This window comes from Alternaria novae-zelandiae (assembly GCF_023758075.1).
Source record: "Alternaria novae-zelandiae strain BMP 2774 chromosome Unknown scaffold_8, whole genome shotgun sequence".
NCBI lineage: Eukaryota > Fungi > Ascomycota > Dothideomycetes > Pleosporales > Pleosporaceae > Alternaria > Alternaria novae-zelandiae.
Genome location: NW_026056968.1, coordinates 1091498 through 1110415, shown reverse-complemented (window position 1 = coordinate 1110415; position 18918 = coordinate 1091498). Strand labels below are relative to the sequence as shown.

General features: G+C 52.6%; 7 protein-coding genes across 7 annotated transcripts; 5 read left to right on the top strand and 2 right to left on the bottom strand.

Annotated features, from left to right (window-relative positions):
• Nucleotides 1–2059: 2059 nt before the first annotated feature.
• J4E88_004830 (uncharacterized protein) lies at nucleotides 2060–2909 on the top strand (the record flags this gene model as incomplete). The annotated part of the gene is made up of 2 exons (XM_049398473.1): nucleotides 2060–2108; nucleotides 2164–2909. The coding sequence occupies 2 exons, from the start codon at nucleotides 2060–2062 to the stop codon at nucleotides 2907–2909; spliced, it is 795 nt and encodes a 264-aa protein (XP_049256034.1).
• Nucleotides 2910–3530: 621 nt separating this feature from the next.
• J4E88_004829 (uncharacterized protein) lies at nucleotides 3531–5482 on the top strand (the record flags this gene model as incomplete). Its single annotated transcript, XM_049398472.1, has 3 exons — nucleotides 3531–3763; nucleotides 3881–4279; nucleotides 4327–5482. 3 exons carry the CDS (start codon nucleotides 3531–3533, stop codon nucleotides 5480–5482), a joined length of 1788 nt encoding a protein of 595 aa, XP_049256033.1.
• Nucleotides 5483–6856: 1374 nt separating this feature from the next.
• Nucleotides 6857–7337, top strand: J4E88_004828 (uncharacterized protein; the record flags this gene model as incomplete). Its single annotated transcript, XM_049398471.1, has 2 exons — nucleotides 6857–7042; nucleotides 7104–7337. 2 exons carry the CDS (start codon nucleotides 6857–6859, stop codon nucleotides 7335–7337), a joined length of 420 nt encoding a protein of 139 aa, XP_049256032.1.
• Nucleotides 7338–7875: 538 nt separating this feature from the next.
• Nucleotides 7876–9511, bottom strand: J4E88_004827 (uncharacterized protein; the record flags this gene model as incomplete). Its single annotated transcript, XM_049398470.1, has 2 exons — nucleotides 7876–7891; nucleotides 7980–9511. Coding segments are annotated over 2 exons (1548 nt in total), but the record flags the coding sequence as incomplete, so codon positions are not given.
• Nucleotides 9512–12470: 2959 nt separating this feature from the next.
• On the bottom strand, nucleotides 12471–13643 carry J4E88_004826 (uncharacterized protein; the record flags this gene model as incomplete). Its single annotated transcript, XM_049398469.1, has 3 exons — nucleotides 12471–12901; nucleotides 12949–13254; nucleotides 13307–13643. The coding sequence occupies 3 exons, from the start codon at nucleotides 13641–13643 to the stop codon at nucleotides 12471–12473; spliced, it is 1074 nt and encodes a 357-aa protein (XP_049256030.1).
• Nucleotides 13644–15834: 2191 nt separating this feature from the next.
• J4E88_004825 (uncharacterized protein) lies at nucleotides 15835–16860 on the top strand (the record flags this gene model as incomplete). Its single annotated transcript, XM_049398468.1, has 1 exon — nucleotides 15835–16860. One exon carries the CDS (start codon nucleotides 15835–15837, stop codon nucleotides 16858–16860), a length of 1026 nt encoding a protein of 341 aa, XP_049256029.1.
• A 448-nt stretch (nucleotides 16861–17308) lies between these two features.
• J4E88_004824 (uncharacterized protein) lies at nucleotides 17309–18550 on the top strand (the record flags this gene model as incomplete). Its single annotated transcript, XM_049398467.1, has 4 exons — nucleotides 17309–17847; nucleotides 17902–18044; nucleotides 18102–18262; nucleotides 18392–18550. 4 exons carry the CDS (start codon nucleotides 17309–17311, stop codon nucleotides 18548–18550), a joined length of 1002 nt encoding a protein of 333 aa, XP_049256028.1.
• Nucleotides 18551–18918: the final 368 nt, after the last annotated feature.

Below are 18918 nucleotides of genomic sequence, written 5' to 3'. Positions count from 1 at the left end.
AGCTCTCGCGAGATCTGCGTGCTACTTTCGAGAAAGTCATCCCAACAGTCTGTCGGCGGTTGTGGTAGGTACCGGCTTTCCTTCGCGACTGATTTAGGTTCAATTGTGATGGAAGAGTTTGACTTGGATGCTGGGAGTCCCGGAAGTTTGAAGCCTGGATTCACATTTGCAGCAGGCTTTGCTTTGACGACGTGAAGCGCTGGTTTCCTGAGAGAACCCGCGGGCTGCACACGACCAGGTATAGAGGGCAGCTTAAACCCTGTTTGTGATGTGTCTCGTGGCGTGCTGGACGGTGTATAGTCTACGGCTACACGGATGGGAAATTGCGTCCGCTGGAAGGGATGCTGTTCCAGGTTCTTGTACTTTGCAATAAACGGAACCCTAGTCAGGAAAGTCTTAGTTCCCTGCAGCTGCCCATCCAGAACCAAGCACTCCAGTCGATCGTTCTCGCACCTTAGGACTCGCAAGTGCTGGCTCTTGGACAGTTGACTACTTGTGTTGAGATCCCGGAGCAGCATCACAATGCAGCCAACTTTGATTCGCAGTCGATGCGGAGGTAGGCCCACTGGATTTAGCTTATGCAACAGCCCGAGTGACGGGTCCCAGTCTGGCGTCTTGAGCGAAAGATCCTGTGATAGCATTTCGAGCAGAGGCTCAGGTAATTTGTCCAAGACAGCCTCGATGGCCTTGTTGATGGGACCGTGGGTGCGAGCGAACTCGCGGTCGTCTTTGACAGCAACTGGTCTCGGGGAAGGGGTCGGGGCGGCGGGTGGGGCAGGTTCGATCGGAGCGACAGGCGCAGGAGGTGGCAGTGCGACAGCTTGTGGTTCCTCTATTGGATCCGACATGACCATATCGTGTGCTTCGAGTAGCGTATCGTCGTCGAGATCGTCGTCAGGCCATTGTTCTCCAAACGACACATTCGCGCTGGGCAGATCGAGGCCCATGTCCTCATCGTCGTCGTCCCATGGCTCCTTCTCAATCCCCTCAACCATCTCCTCCATCTTTTTGGTAAGCTCCAAGTCTTTCTTGCGCTTCTCCTCGTCCTTCTTCTTCTTCAGCCCCAGGAATGCCTCCATGCCATTCTTCAACTGCGCCTGTGTATGACTGTATCCAACCAGCTGTGTCGCAAGACCAACGCCAATCTGCTGCCTTGCCTTGGCCTCCTTGGCCTCCCTCTCCTCGCGCTTCTTCTTTGCTGCTTTGCGGCGTTCTTCGGCTTCGCGCGCGCGGGTGGCGCGTTGTTCTAGTTCAAAGTCGCGTTCGAGCTGCTTCTGCTGGCGCTCGTTGAGGCGAGGGCCATGTTTCTTGTGTTGCTTCTTGAGTTCGGTCGAAGTTTGCGCGATTCGGTGAGGCGTGGGTGGCATGGCGGGCGGCGCATCGCGACGAGGGGTGCGGGTGGATGCAGGGCCTGAACCGTGGTGGCGAAGGATGCAAACCGTGGAACCGCGCTAGAACACGCAAACACGTGCCCAGATGACGTAGAACAACACGCCATCCGTGCATCACGATCCGCCTCGCAGCACTTCTACCGTTGCTCACCACCATTAGCGCCCATTTACTTTCTTGCAACGGCCTTCGCGACGGCTTCTAGCAGTAATGACTTCGTCTTGGCAAGCATGCTGAAGGTGTTTGACGGCGACCGATCGAGGTCATCGTGCCTTCCCAGCACCTTGTCATATTGATACAAAATGGTCGCATCCTATATGAGCTGGACTCGCAATTCTCGCAGGATGCGACCAAGCTCAGATGCAAGGTACAAGGTCCTCGCATCGTAGAGCAGACATGACTCGGTTGTGTTCGCCTCCACGAGCAGGAAAACCGCAACCGATGCAGAGCGTAGCCCCGCCTAAGAACCGCCTCCACAGCATCAGCCTTCCACATTTCCCCTGACGTTGCATATGCAGGGCGCAGGTCATCGCTGATAGTTCTTGAATCGTAACATCAGGCTGATAGCAACAGTAGCGGCAACACTGTTCACGAGCAAGGTTCCGCGGACCTGACATTCGATAGCTGGATACCCAGGAAGGCTCGCAATTCACACGCTGCACCCAAGAACATGGCTTTTACACTGAAAGGAGTGGCATACATTACCGGTGCTGGGTCTGGTATGCACCATCAGACTGTGCAGCAGTTACAAGCAATGAGCTAACATGTCGTTAGGCATTGGCCAATACACTGCATACGCTCTTGCGAAACAGGGTGTGCGCTCATTCGCGCTGCTGGATCGCAATCCCCTCACCAAAACCGTTAGCGACCTCCGTAAACTCTCATCCGCCTGTTCTATCAAGACATTCGAGATCGATGTCACCAACGAGAAAGCTGTCGATGACAGTATAGAGAAGACGGTCAAGGAGTTCGGACGACTAGACTATGCCGTGAACAATGCTGGCATCGGTGGAATGATCAAAACGACCGATCAGATCCCCAAAGATGACTTCGAGAAGGTCATGTCTATCAACACCATCGCTGTCTGGCAATGCCAACGTGCGCAGATTCGGCAAATGCTCAAACAGGAAAAGCTATCGGACTCATATCGGTCATATCGAGGTTCCATCGTTAACGTCGCATCCATGTATGGTCTGGTTGCACCACCGCTCAATGTTCCTGCTACAGCATACGCTACCTCAAAGCACGCTGTTATTGGCCTCACAAAGTCAGATGCGCTCGCCTTCGCGCACAAGGGTATCCGCATCAACGCAATATCGCCTGGATATGTAATGACGCCTTTGGTACAAGAGCACATGGGTCAGGGTGAGATGATGGAAACTGAAAGGAAGAAGGTCCCTGTTCACCGCTACTCGGAGATGGAGGAAATCGGCGACTGTATTGCGTTCTTACACTCAGACGCGGCGAGCTACATGATCGGCGCCACATTAGTCGCAGACGGAGGATACACAATCGTCTAAACCTTTGTACTAGCCCAGCGCCTTGATAATTCGACATTTCCTTTACACGCTTGCTACGATACATGATCCTTTCGTCAAACAGATTCAATTATGTTGATTACATCGGTCGCATCTCGGTAGAGGTTCTCCACCCCATTGCTCCACCCCGATCCCCGCAAATTGGGAGACGCAACCTCCGTATCCGAAAAAGGATCTTGACTGCCCCAAGCATTTGTACGATTGGCTAATCGACCTTCCATCGGCTCTATCACGATTACGCGACCTCGAAGCCCCAGACTTTTCGTCTGTGCAACGTTCGGAAATGCTTTGCCAGACGGAAAGTCATGAATAGCCTCTTCAACAGTTTGCCCACATCACGAATCGTCAACGTATCTCGAGACCCCAACCCTGCTCCAACTCACTTAGCGTGACCCCAGATCTCAGCGTACACTAAATTGACTCGCTACGTGGAGTCATTTGGCCAGCACCTGACTCTCCATGACTGAGCAGTCGCGGCGCAAACATGCCGCAAACAAAGTTTAAGAACGGTGAAGGCCTCGGAGTGGTCGCAGCGTTGCCTTAAGATCCAGCTCCAACTTTGTCTTGCGACTTGCCTTCCTCATTAGTTATTTATCCTTCACAATGGCAGACGGATTTATCGTCCCATCAACGGCTGCGCCAGAGACTGATGCTCAGCACCGGTTGCGTGGGCCCATCCATGCGCAACGCCATGTACGCATCGTGTGTATTGGCGCAGGTGCTTCAGGACTTCTGATGGCATACAAACTGCAAAAGCACTTCACGAATTACAGCCTTCAAGTTTACGAGAAGAATTCCGAAGTTTCGGGCACATGGTTCGAGAACAGATATCCGGGGTAAGTGAAGATCATATTGATTGCTGCGGGGCGTGATGCACCTTTCGCCCCGCGATCTACCGAAGCGACTGCAGCGAAGCGGCGCAGTCGACCAACCTTGCTAACATCCGCTTCCAGATGCGCATGCGATGTTCCCTCCCACAACTACACCTGGTCATTTGAGCCCAAATTGGACTGGTCTGCTGTATACGCCAGCTCCAAAGAGATCTTTGCCTATTTCAACGATTTCGCCCGCAAATACGGTCTACGCAAATACATCAAGACGCAACACCAAGTCGCTGGCGCAATCTGGAACGAGCAAAGGGGCGGATATGATGTGCAGGTCAAAGACCTGGAGAGTGGCCAGACCGTCAACGATCATTGCGACATCTTGATCAATGCAGGCGGCATCTTGAACAACTGGCAATGGCCTGCCATCCCGGGTTTGGACAAATACAAGGGCACATTACTACACACTGCGAATTGGGACGACAACGTCGATCTCAAAGGTCGCCATGTGGGCTTGATTGGGAATGGGTAAGTCTATTATGATTGACCTTTGATTCCGCGACTGACCACTTCAGTTCCTCTGGCATCCAAGTTCTCCCTACCATCCAACCGCACGTCAAGAAAGTTACAACCTTCATCCGCGAACCAACATGGGTCTCACCAGTCCAAGGCCTCGAACAACACGTCTTTACCGATAGCGAAAAGCTCGAATTCGCAACCAAGCCCGGCGCATTGGTTGAATACCGAAAGAACATTGAACGCGGCCTCAACGGCCAATTCGGCATCTTTCTCAAGAACACAAACGTCAACTCCGAGACAGAAGCCTACTTCCGCCAGCAGATGACCGAAAAGCTTAACAACGAATACCTACAAGAGCGCTTGATCCCGAACTGGCATGTTGGGTGCCGAAGACTGACACCAGGCGTTGGCTATCTCGAAGCACTAGGGAAACCCAACGTACAAACTGTCTACGGCGAGATCAACTCCATCACCGAACGCGGCTGCCTATGTGACGATGGCAACGAATACCCCATCGACGTGCTCATCTGCGCCACCGGCTTCAACACATCCTTCAAGCCACGTTTCCCTGTGATAAACTCCTCCGGTGCCAACCTACAAGATGCCTGGGCCAAAGAACCATGCTCCTACTTCGGCCTCGCCGCTGCCGATTTCCCGAACTACCTCATCTTCCTTGGGCCCAATTGCCCCATTGGTAATGGTCCTGTCCTCAGTGCTATCGAAGCGCAGGCAGACTACATGTGCAAGCTCATCGATCGCTTCCAAACACACAACATATCGACGTTTGCCCCAAGAGCTGAGGCCATCGATGACTTCGTCGCCTTCAAGGACGAATACATGAAGCGTACGGTCTGGAACGACGGCTGTCGCTCATGGTACAAATCGCTCGGCGCTGACGGCCCTGTAACCGCGCTCTGGCCTGGTTCTACTTTGCACTACATCGAGGCACTCATGGAGCTGAGGCTAGAGGACTGGGATGTAAAATACACTGGCAACAGGTTCTCATGGCTGGGCAATGGATACTCGCAAACGGAGATTGATCCTACCGCCGACTGGGCTTTCTATGTTAGGGATAGAGATGACGATGAGCCGATCTCAAGGCTGAGAAAGTTGCAGTTGATTAACAAGAGTGGGACGGTTGAGCCGAGTGAAGGGGTGAACTTTGCAGGCGGAAGGGCAAAGACGGATGCGGTGGTGGAGTCGAAACTTTAGCGATTCTGTTGTTTCTGTATTTGTGGTGCACAGGAAGGCGTTTTCTATCAAGGTCAGGGGATTTCCAAGGTTGTATGCGTTATGGTACATCATCAGGCGATCAATTCATCTTCAAAGTTGCAAAACATCAAGCGTGCCTACTCAATGTTCTCCACCGTTCCATCACGTACCAGAGCCAATGTCGGAGAAGTCTAGCCTGCCTCGGCCGAGCTCCGGAGAGGCCGCGCTGCATCCAATGTATACGGCCCTTGGATGCCATGCGAACACATGCGCACTCCGCGCAAGAAATGAAACGCGATAAACGCGAAAATAGCAAACATGTAACTGCCTTTCGCACGAACGATGAGTGAACCGGTTCAAAATAGACGAGGCGACAGCGACACCCACGCGAGCTGACTTAAGATTTGCGCTAGAGCAGCACGGCTCCCCAACCCGCGGCGCCCGTCGATTCTGCGAACCCACCAGCGAAACACTCCGACACTGCTCGCGCCCAGCACCCAATTACTGCACGGAGAAACAGCGACCGAGCCCTTGGAGATCCGGAGAGTGGGAGTTCGTGTTCTTATCTGCGTGTAAGCATTATACATGATCGACAGCGTCAATGAGCGTTGCAGGCGCCTTGCGCAATAGCGTTTCCAGCTGAGGAACGACCTCGTTTGCGAAAGCGAGCAGCGCGGACACAGACGTCACAGGTAGACAAGCAGTGTGCAAACAGTTCTGTTTGACACTACGCGACTCGAAAGATGTTTCTAAACTGTCAGATCAGCTATTTCCAGCTCTCGCTCTACCACTCGTCCCTTCAAACGTGCCAGACACAGAGTATCCGCGTCACAAGCTCCACGATTCAACCCTGTGGATATCGCTCGGTTAACGAGGATCGTCCTACCTCACCATCCCCAACCCAGCGCACCAACGCACAGACATTACCTATCCCGGCGCTCGGAAACGGAGACGACGCGTTTCGGTAGCTACTATTTCGATATTGCGCGGATGGATGATCGTCGGCGTAGTACAAGCCATGCGTGGGTAAGCTGTACCACTGTATGGATGTTGGGGTAGAGTGAGGGACGCCATGCCGTGTCAGGGGTGTAAGACATGCATCTTGACTGCGTCTTGACGTTTTGGACAACGGGTTAGGGTCATGGAGAGTAGAGTAGGGGTCTCCAGACGCGAGTAAGACCGGGAGGGAATGAGGAAGCGGGCGAGATGTATATATTCTGCTACCTTTCGCCGTGGAGATAGAGCATCATCCAGCAAGCTTCTACTTCTCTCATCATCTCAACACAGCCTTACCAACTACTTCTCTTCACTATTACTGCCGGCCAGTTCCTTTAATCCTCTACCAAATTCTCAACCAACAACAAAATCGTCAAGATGCCTACTTCCCAGATCTCCACTCCCCTCAACGGTGTCGACGCCGCCGTCGTCATTGCCGCTCTCCACAACCACGACCTCATGATCAAGACCCTCTGCCCAGCACTCGTCAGCTACGCTTTCGAGTCCGGCGACAAGACTACTTGCGCTACCTACACCGTCACCGACAAGAAGCCCATTGGCCAGGTACGACTAGCCCTCCCTCTCCGCTTTTCCTCTTCCTCAATATGATACTGACCCACCCCAGACAACCTACAAGCTCACCCTCACCAACGTATCCGAGGGTGTCGACTCCCTCGTCAACGCTAAGCCCCCCGTTGGTGTCCTCACCATCAGCGGCAAGTGGCGTGTGACTGGCGGCAAGCTCAGCGAGGAGATTGACATTGACGCCAACTTCATGATGAAGAAGGTTGCTAAGAACAACGTCGAGAAGACGCACCCGGAGCAGCACATGAAGCTCTTGGAGGCTGCTCAGGCTTAGACGAGTGGTATAGTTAGATAATGGCGATGGATGAGGAAGGGATGCATTGGATGGAGCAATTGTTTTGTGTTTGGATTTTGTGTGAGCATTTCATTTGCGACGGGTGGGATGAGGGTGTACGCATAGCTTGGTGTTCATGTTTGCAATGAAGCATTTTATTGTTATCTATACTACGACTACTGCAAACGTGATGAATACAGACTATGTACTTTGAAAAGATATTTTTGTAGAGCTCGGCTGGATATTCTAGAGCTAAAGATATTATCTACTAGTTTTCTAGAGGCTTTCTAGCTAATATCTGCTAAGGCACAGCCCATCACACAATGCCCATAATCACACTGGTCAGGCCAGATGCTGCAACCACCACACAAGTTCCAGACCGAATTACAGAGCTCGTGATTGTGAGGGCGCCCACCGCGACAGTGAAAGGTAGCCACAGAACACCAACTTTGCATGCTCCCTTTCACGTTCGCCCAATTGTATCCAGGCGTCGCTGTGGCAACAGCTTGGACTTGCACAGTTTGAGTGGCAGTCTGCGTTACGTGTTCCATGATCTGCACCACCTGTGTGGTCTGCACAACCTGCGTAGTCTGCACAACCTGAGTGACAGTCGTTTGCACGTACTGAGGGATCTGGACATACTTTGCCACAGTCTGCGTGGTAGTGGTTGCAAAGTACTGAGGGACCTGGACATACGAAGGTACCGTCTGTATCTGCGTAATCACTGCAGTCGCGTGTCGTGTAAACGTCGTGTACGTGGGAATGACCTGGTACGAGGTGCACGAGCCCAGGGTCGGAGTAGCCAAGTTTCGATTCGGCGTCTGGGTTGGAGCAGGCGAAAGTGTAGTCGTAATAGTCACCGTGGCTTGAGCACAGTGTGATTCGCCGTTGCCGCCGTGAGTTGATCCGGGAGCAGTATGGTGGCCGCTACTGTGGCCGCTACCATGACCTCCATGGTGGAATAGAGCGTCGAAAGGGTTCGGAAGACTATGAAGGGGGTTTGGGATATGGTCCAGAATATTTCTGGCGGCACCAGTAGCATCCTTGATCAGTCTGTTTGCCGTGCCCGGAATGATGGAGTCGACACCTTGCATAGCTGACTCAACCGACTGGGACACTGTATCCAAAGCAGGGGAAACGCGGTTCGCGCCTTCTTTGATCTTCCCGCCTAGAGTTTTGGCAAACTCCATGGTATTCCTGTAATGGTTGGTGAACTTAGCCATCATTCCTATGGGATCGGCAGCAGGGTCGAACGGCAACAGCGCAATGCCGTCTACACCTGCGACTGGTAGATTGGCGAGCGTGTTGTGGCTTAGTTGAACGAGGTTGCTGATTGCTGGCTTGTTCAATAGTTTGGCTCCTACAGCTTCGGCCAGCTCTGCGGTGTTGGTTGCGAGTTCGCGATTGAGGTATTCGAAAGCTGTGGCCAGACTGCCGGTACTGTCGACCAAGCGAATCGTCTCTTCCATTTGACTTGCAAACTGTACTGCCCGCGCGGTCTCGACCCCCATGTCTTCTAGTTGGCTCACCAAAACTTCTTTGAGACCGCGATTCAGTGAGTTAGCGACCCGACCCGCAACTCCAGCTTCAGCCTCCTTTATGACGTCTTCAACATCGGGGAGAAATTTGTCGCAGATACTCTTAGCCAGAGCAGTTCCAAGACTGTTGGTAACGACGCTACCAATAAACGCACCAGGAACAATGCCTTGCTCCATCTCTGGAGCCGATGTGCCATTTCCATCGGTGCCGTTACCTTGTGGGTAAAGTGTTTTGCCGGCCTCTTGACCAACAACGGCGCCAGCCATGCCCCCTGCTCCATTTATGATAGCGTTGCAAAGACCCCCAGTGACGCCGTTGTCTGCGATGCCGGTCGCAGCAGGAATCAGCAGGGAGCTGATGAAGGCAGCGGCGACAAGGCCATTCTCCTTGTCGGTACGATCTTCGCGAGAAGAAACCGTGAGGTTTGAAGATGGCGCGGCCTCGGCAAGAAGACTGTGGGAGGTAATCCAGATCGCGGGTAGGTTACCTAAAGACCCGTCGAGGAGGGCGTTGAAGTCGATTTGGAGATCTGGCTCGATGGGTTGTCGTGCCGTTAAGTGGAAAGCCGGTGCTATGGGTACACCTGCGGTTAAGCCGGTGAGACAGAACGTTGCCCATGCAGCGCGGTAAATGCTCTGGATCAGATGCATTTTGGAAAACCGAAGGTCTCTGTCGAATTGGGTCCGTTATTGTCTGTAAGTCAGATTCGGTCTTTACTGGTGATGTTAAAAGTGTATCGAAATCTGAATGTAGACACAAGCTTGGAATAGAAAACGCTTGAGGGAATTGCATATGCTTTTATAATAAGTACAGTCCAAGCACAGTGGAGCTATGCAATTCGTGTGCCAAATCTCGCAATGCTGTACCGTAGTTGCCATGTCCTAGTCATCGCTCCCGCCCTTAATGAACTAATGAACCTTTTTCATGATTACCATAGTTCGGTGATGACGCAGATCGCATGAGGAATCGCCATGAAGTTGGAGTGGTCGTGAACGAGGACGGTAGTGGTGGATCTCGACACGAAACCATGGTTGAGGCTAGCGAATGCCAAAGTCGCGAGCCTACCCCCGCTTGCACCAATGAACATGCTCTTCACACGACCCTGAACTATGGTCATTGAAATGCTCGGTTCAGTCTCACTGTTGTTAGAGCCTTCATCATCTTCTTGTAATACTTGAGTCATGCTGAATTCAGGTTGACTACGGGTTGCGAGGCTCTCCCACAGTCGAAGATAAATCCACCCTAATCATCGTTGAACCTGCCAGGTAGTCGCCACATCCAGTCGCAGTCACCCTGCCCTGAATATTGAAGTATAAAGTCAGTGTATATCTTCACACGCAGTTCGCATAGAGACACTCACAGCCGGTGTACCAGTCGAGAACCTCTGTGTAGTCACTTGTCGCTCGGCACTCTGCCAAAGATATGGGAAGGGATTCGCTGCGCGTGCTTTCATCATCACGAATCTTGCGTGTTCGGCGGAAGCAACGCGCGGGCGGCATCTCTTTTCCGCGATTTCTGACCTGTAATTCTTTGCTGTTCGTGACCTGGTTTTCCATGCCCAGTACGAGCGTGTCCAGGGATGGACAGCTAGATTGGTTTTCTAGATGCGCAAAGAAATCTTTTGCAAATAGATGAGCTTGGCGCTCGATGTCTCCATAAACATCGTCACTCTCCTCTCCGAAATTGCAGCAGTCGTGACCCCACCTTTCCCGAAGTTGAAGGGTGCGTAGCTTGGTCAATTTGCAGATGGGTGACTGTATATATGTTAGAGATGGAACGTGAAATCAGATACTGTACAGTCTTACCAAGTCTGGATCGAACCCGCCTTTGTAATTCAACATTATACCTGAGCTAAGATTGAACGCGAGTTGTTCCAAGTTTGGACATGCTAGAGATATCTCTTCCCAAAATGGTGGTTCGCTGTCATCTAAGCGCCCTCTAGTGTCCCACATGTGTATCGAGAGAACAACAAGCTGCTGTCCAACAATCGCCAGAATTTGCTTGAAGGACTCCAACGTGAAATCTATCCACCCCCTATCACTCCACTGCAAACACAGACTTTTCAATTCAGGACAGCGGCTAATCAACTCTTCGACGGCGTCATCGTCCTCTTCGTAGGGAGTATCATCATCCGGGTCTTCCACCTCGTCGTCGTCGACTAGCTCCAGTCCTAGATGTTTCAACGATAAGTCCTGGTCGCCAAGCTCATGTACCAAATTGGAGATGAACCTTTGGCTGCAGGAACATGCCCAAAGAGTCAAATGTGTGAGCTGAGGAAACGATATAATCTTGCTGAGTCCGTATGTATCGATGCCGAGAGGGATTCCGGATATTGAAAGTTGGCGAAGCTTCTCTAGGCGCCCATACGATTCGTCTAGAGACGAAAAGGTTTCGGCGAGTCTTCGGCTAAGATCGTGTGAATACCTATCAAACTTGGTTCCAAGGTACAGTCTCTCCAGATCCTTATACTTGCCGATGTCCTCCAGGGAGTCCAGAAAGTTCTCTTCCTCCAATTCCGACCAGGTTTCTTCTGGATGGGGGAGCCAGAGGTCCGCAGTTCGCACACAGTCGAGGTATTGTAATTGAAATAGGTCCTCGAGTCTTAGGTGTACGTGTGTTAATGTGCCCATTTGTTTAAGGAAAAATTCGCGTGCTATGTTCGACGGCAACGGTAGGGTCGAGAGGAACCTATCACAATTCAGTAAAGTTCTGACATGACAGTCCGCGAGGTTATGACGAGAGCATGCGACAGGCTGGCATGTGCAGCATTCCGAAGATCGAGGACGCACCGAAAAGATTGTAGGCAGTCCGGAGGGAAATAGTCTAGTATCGCTTCTATCGCGCTACTTTGAGCAGATGTCAACCTGTCTTCACGGTCGAAGCGTCGATGCGGCTTGGTCTGGAACTCGGGAGCTTCTGCCGGGGGAAGGCTGTCCATCAACGTCAAGCTCCTTGTAGCGTCAAGATGCGCTTGGGCACCTTCGGCCATGCAGTTCTCGAACCGTGCGACTTCCGATGGATCGAGTACGTTGATGGTGACCTTCCGATACAGTCGAGGCCTGGCGAGGTCGCATAGCGCTTTCGACGTCAGACATAGGGCCTGGAGGTGCGAAGGCAAGTGGATCTGCTGGACTTAGCACATCGGCCGATGGGAGGTGTCTTAGGGTCTCCGCGCATACATAATCCAATATCAGAAGATGTACATCTGCCGGCAGCACCGGGAGGGTCGACATGGTCGCGTGCATTTGTTGAGCAGGTCGAGCGGAGGAACGACGCGTGGGCGCGTCCAACGCCGCGGGCGGGGCGGCGCGTGCTAGACTCTTGGCACTCAGGTACCCCCTGAGAACGGCTTGTAGGTTGCCGGCTTACCCAGGTACTTCCGCCCGAACCACAACATCCACCTTTTCACATACCGCCCATTACATTTATTATGCCGTCGCATTTGATGCACTCCCAGATTTCGTACAAGACATTGCAGCTTGATTCTTAGGAGCTAAGCTATGTACAATATTGCTCCGTGTTGAGAGTCATCAGGATCAGCCACGCATGTGACACGGCCCACGACACTACGCTGTCTTTTCTACCCAGGGCAATTTACTCCTCGGAGAGAACGTCCTTCTTCTCCTTCGGGGGCCTCATTCCACAGTACAAGCAAGTATCGGGGTATCCTGTCCATGGGCTTCCCTTGACCGGTACACCACCATCTGCCGTCCACATATTTACGGGTTGAGGATTCTGTCTCGCGCGGGGATTGACGCCGACATCGATGGTAGCGTAGAGCCCATCTTCGATAGTCTTGCCAATGAGCGAAATCTTCATCACTGGGTCGTCGCCACCCTGCTTCGCCATGTTGAAGAGCGCATCAACTGCGTTGGTGGTGATGGCTTGCTTGTTCGTGTTGTAAGGAGAAGTCTTCTCAACTTGGCCTAGGAAGTTCTGCTCGATATAAAACTGACCGACGTGCGAGATCGTGCCACCTTGAATGGTATTGTTGGGAAGGAGTTTAGCACCATGGTGGATGATGGCTAGGGTTGTCAGTAAGGCGTTGGTAAAAGACAGGAGTGAAGCGTACTGTGGAGATGGTTCGTGCGGCCGACGTAGTGTCCTGGGATAACGGTAATGAAGGTAGCGGTACCATTGGCGCTGGTGGGTTGCACGCCGCGAAGAGCATTGGTCGCAATAGCGGTAGCAGAGCCGTCGCCATTGCCCTTCGCCTGAACACCCGTGTAGACACCAGTGGCGTTACTTCCCCACATCTCAACGTAGGCATCGGTGACAGGCTTGCAAGATGAAGTGTCGATAATGTTGACGTCCAAGTGGGTGATGGCACCCTTCTCTCCGGTCAAAAGGTCCTGGCGAACGAGCTCACCGGTGACCCCTATCAGTTTGTAAGCCAACCTGTCTCAAGAGATGCAACCTTCTCCACTTACAGTATGGACCCTCAGTGGATTCAGGGTCAAGCGTGCATGCTGCCTCGGCACCGTAGCTTTCCTCGACTTCAGCGACGTCACGACGGACGAGCTCGTGTTCCTTCGCGAAACCAGCTGCAACCCGAAGCTCGTGGAGCCTTGCCTCACGCCTCTGATGCTGCTCCCGGACCCACCCGGTCTCGACGAGATCCCTTTTACACGCCTGAACACTTCGACGGTTGGGATGATCCAAATGAGCCTGCCTCCTCAAGATCTCCTTGTTGGTGTTGCCACCAGGATGCGCGACAACACCGGTAGCCAAGAGAATGGCAGCGAGGGCTTGTGTGAGCTGAACCATGATGTCTGCAAATGCTCTGTGGACGTGAGGAGGCTCAAGGTGATCTCAAGATGCCATGTAGTCGGCCTTCTTATACTTTCCGGTTGCTGCGCCTTGGTGCGGTATTCCTGCAGGTGCTAATGACATCGTTCTGGATCTACACATCTGTGCTGTCGCTGTTCTCGTCACCGAGCAGTCTAAACTGCGTTCCCTGTTGTGTGCTACTCTCCACAGATTGTCTAGGATGAGGTCCATAATCAACATGGCTGTGATAGGCAGCGGCAATTGCTCGCTTCGGTACACGCGCCGCAGCTAGATTAGCGTTCATCTAGTGCCCGATCTTGGCGGCGGAGTGCATGCGGCATGGTAGTCTTGGTACGACTCTCCAGGACGACGTGTGGCTAATGTCGACCAGTCGTATATTAACCGGAAGTGCTGCGCGCGGTGATCGGTAGTTGAATGCGGTGTGATGCGTCCGCGTCATGATGCGAATCTGGATCTATACGTCTAAAAATGCACAAGCGAGCATCCCCAAGCTTGTATAGGTAAATACCTTCTGGTTCGAGGTTGGTGGGATGCTATTTGACGCTGCATCTGAAGACAGATACAAACTCGTTGAATCTACTTAGCCAGTCTCGGTTAAGCGAGGGGAGGGCGGTTGGATTTTACTGGGGCTTACACATGTATAGTCGGGCGGCCAAGACACCATCTGGATATACTTTTGCATTGATGAAAACCGGCAGGCTCGTAAGGTGGAGCAAATGGCATGACCCGTATTTCTCAGCACCAACAATGTCTTCGAACGGGTCGGGCCTATGGAGCCGAGTGTGCGTGTCTCATGTGCCTGGATGGATGCAGATCCTGGCAGCTGCCATATGTGACATGGGACTGGAGATGTCACGTAGCTGGGAGCAGCGCTCTGTACATGGCTCGATCTTCTACCCACGTTCACCGCGGAATGATTTCCACTTGTCGTAAAGCCGGTGACATGCTTCTTACCGGGCTCTAGCAGTCGAGACCGTGAGACCGACTCCTCTTACTCCTCGGAGCACTCGCTCAAGAACAGCCACTCGGTTCCGAGAGGTGGACTGTCCTTGCGGTATCTTCGGACGATACTCTCCCCCTCTTCGACGACATTCATTCATTCCTGAGCGCTCAAATTAGCACGTATATTGTCGAAGTTTCCGTAAGGTGATTATGGTGAGCAGACCGCGCATCGTCAGCACCCCCGTGATAGGCTATGGATATCCGGCAGCCCAAGCGGCGATATGCCACTAGCAGGAGCGTGGTTGAGGCGAGTACGCGTGGTTGAGGTAGCAGTATCGGGAGCCTTGATACGCAGGTTTAGAAGGTGAGTGGCTTTCGCATAATAGAGAGCTCGGAAGACACACGTGCCAGGGGCATTGCGGGGTGCGTAAGAGCTCATCATCAGTATTGCTGCCGCAGCCGGCATAAGGCAACCAAAGAAGACAATAACGCGACTATGCTCTGCAAGAGATATTAGCAGTACAGGAACTTCCTTGCTAGGTCCTCTATCTGTGCGTAAAGCCGCTCTTGCGCGCCGGCAGAAAGTGCCTAGGCATGGCTCACCCTGCGTGGGTTTCAAGGTGTCGCTGCAAGGAAGGAGCAGCCTGCGACTCCTGAACGGAAAACACAGACCTGCTGCTCTTGGAGTTGTAGCAGTAGGTATAGTAACGTGACATAAGCTTCGCGATTTTCTGGAGGCTGGAGCTTCGCAGTCCGGAATGTTCTCCATGAGCTAAGAACTGCGCTAGTCGCCATCCAGGTCTGTGCAAGCGACCTCGACAGCCTGGAGCCGTGCCTTCCGCACTCCTGGCCGAAACACGATCCTCGACAGCTGAAACCCACAACGCCAGGACAGCCCCGACACCAGCGTCTTGACGATGTTTGGTAGTCCTTTTCGTGTGCTCACCGTGACGCGATTAGCCCAGCGCCACACCTCCGTTGCACATTGAACGAATGGTAATGCTCATCAGCTCCGTGCCCCTGGCGGCACTCCTTATAGTATCAGCATCGCATGCCTGCGAAGTTAACCACAGTGGCGAAACGGGTTGGCGTCTGAGGGTGATGAAGAAACGACGAAACATTGCAATGCTTTTGCAAAATCAATATAGGCGTTCATGCTCGCTAGCACTAACTTTCTTTACTTGACCGTCGTCATTCCAGCTTTCTCACGCACGCATACAGCAAGATGGCGACTTTTCTCAATTCTCCATGTACACCTGCCAAACCCGCACATACCTTCTACCATGACGACAGCGCATCTCGAAGCCACAAGGCAAACCTGTCTGGCGCAACTATGCTGGACTTGTTGAGTGGCCCCGAAGGATCCATCGCCGCAGCCTATGAGTCCTCGAGCGTGCACCAGCGTTCTTCTAGGTCGAGGCGGCCATCCCAAACCTCGATCACCAAATCTCAATTACGCCAGACGAACCGCACTTTAATCGAAATCATCCACAATGTTCAAGCCGAGCTAGCGACACAGAGAGAGGCAATGCTCGACATGCAAACACGGATCCTTCAGCTTGAAAGTGCCTCGCAAATATACAACCAGGACCTTGGCCCGCGTCATACAATCGCCGGCCACCGCAAGCGGTCTCAAATCAGAAGCGCAGAGGGCGCTGCTCGCGAAACGCAGGGACGTTGGGACGCATACCAGAAAGATGTAGACATGCTTGGCCCTCCTCTTATCGCGAACGAGTTCTGGAAGTCACCTAGCCGTTTCTCTGGCTTCAACTTCAACTTCGATCTACTTGAGACGATACCGAAGTCTCTCCATCCCCCTCCTCCAGATGTGGATGATGTTCCGAGTCTTTCTCCAGATGAGCAGCCAGAAACATATACGCCGGGGCTTCGCCGGATTCCCGCCAGAATTACCCGGATCAAGACATCCGATCCCACTACGATGTACCATGATGCGGTGAGCGACATCAAAGAACACGTTGTAGAGTTCGACAAAATCAATGCCCCCATGCCTGTCAAGCTCCAGACACCGCCACGAAGTTCACGCAGCAAGTTGACATCGATGTACAGCCGGGATGATGAAATTACAGCATTACCCCGGATTCCCTTCCAGCCGGCACCAAGCACACATAACTCACATCGCAGCTTGATGGGTATCAAAAGCTTGCTATTGTACAGGACATCATCGAGGAGCCAGAAATCTGACTACCCTCCATCGGATCACCGACGTTCAGGCTCTTCTTTACGCTGTTGAGCATAGGGTGGCATCGCGGCGCAAGAGTAACGTTTGTATTGGTAGCAATAGAACCGAAGAGAAGGGCAATCTGAATTAGGGTCGAAAGGGAATAGTTCGCGGTAGACGTGTAAGTGTTATGAGGAACCTATTACGCTGTGTTACCACGGCCGTTGGTCTGGACCACAGCTTCCAACGCTTTCCTACAAGTTGAGGGCGCCATTCCGAAATATAGTTCAGAGCAATGCATACAATATGTCACCCGAATGGGCTCCTTCATCATGACTGTGAAGTGACAAATGCATGACCTCGTGCACGAGCAAATAGCGTGAACATGCCTCGGAGTTAAGGCGGCTTGGCATTTCTCGCGCTTTCCACCACGCAAAACGTCATTACCCGTTCACTATATCATCGCGCCGCCTTCCACCTCCCCATCGACAACGACATCGCAAAGGCACACACACACATCATGGCGTCCCTCTTACGGAGACCCTTCGCCATCACGGCAACATTGCGACAAGCATCGCCGAAAGCACCGCAAACCCTCACGATCCGCGCATTCCACAACACGCCACTGAAGCAGCAGTCGCACTTCTTCCGCCCCGCAAAGCCGACGGTATCGACATCGCACAATGTTTCCAAGTTCCAGCAAGCGTTCCGACGCGGATACCAGCAGGCTGCCTACAACCCGGTGGCGCAGGGCGACTTGCGACAGCGCATGCTGTATGGAGCCGGCATCTTCGGTGCCACCCTTTTAGGCATCAACTTCATCTTCAACCGCGAGACCCGCGAGGACGGCGGCATGCCGCCATTCGAGCGCGAATACCTCAACGACACCTTCATGCACACTGGCCTTGGTATTGGAATGATCGGCATTGCTGCCCGCGCGCTGCACATGAACGGTTGGAGCTTCAGGCTCATGAGCGCAAACCCATGGCTGGTACTTGGAGTTGGCCTGGTTGGAAGCATTGGCACGATGTATGGAACTATGGCTACCTCGCCGTCTAAGTAAGTGTGAAGATCGATATTGTTTTGTAGACTAGATGTGCTAATCCGACGCAGCTACGTCCAAAAGTACGCCCTCTGGACTGCCTTCAACGGTACCCAAGCCCTCCTTCTGTCGCCCCTCTTCTTCATGCATCCTGCCATCCTCGCTCGCGCCGGTCTTTACACTGCTGGAATGATGGGTTCAATCGCTTTCGTTGGTAAGTTGTGGCCCGTACGGAGTGCATGTGAGACACATACTGACTTCTTATCTTCAGGTGCGACCGCGAAGACAGACAAGTACCTCTACCTGGGTGCACCGCTTTTGGGCGGCGTGGCCATTGTCGCGCTCTCTGGTCTTGCTCCACTCGTCATTCCCGCCACCGCTGCCCGCACACTTATGTTCACCGAGAACATCTGGCTATACGGCGGACTTGCCGTGTTTGGTAAATGAGTCTCCGCCCGTATTGCCTATGAGACACGCGCTAACATTGACACAGGTGGTTTTACATTGGCAAGTGTTAACTGTACGACATGCACGTGAAAAAAAATACTGACTTCTCTGCAGTACGACGTTCAGAAGGTGCTAAACCATGCCCGCCAGGCTGAGCGTGGCTTGATCCCAAAGGATCCCGTCAACGAGTCCATCTCGCTCGAGTTGGACTTCATCAACATCTTCGTCCGCATGGTCCAGATCCTGGGCATGAGCCAGAACAGAAGGAAGTAAACATCTTGGGATAATGGCATAGGGAAGCCCGCAGGTTACTTAGGAGACTTGCTCGTTCTTCGTCTTCGTTGAATACGCTATGAGTTTTGACTATAGCTGTATATAACTCCTCTCTTTGGGCTTTTTACGCTGATACATACCACAAATGAGCAAAAACAATCGAAACTCTTACTGGCACAAACGTTTCCTGACGAGCCTCATTGCTATATCGATGTCTCAAGACCGGTCGTTCGACATCTACCGAAAACGCAGGTCGGGTGGCAAGCACATTTCTCTTACTATTGGTATTGACCATGTACATTAGCGTAGACATAAGTTCCCAACGGTAACATGAGGACTAAGGAATGGTGCCCAAAGATACGAACGGT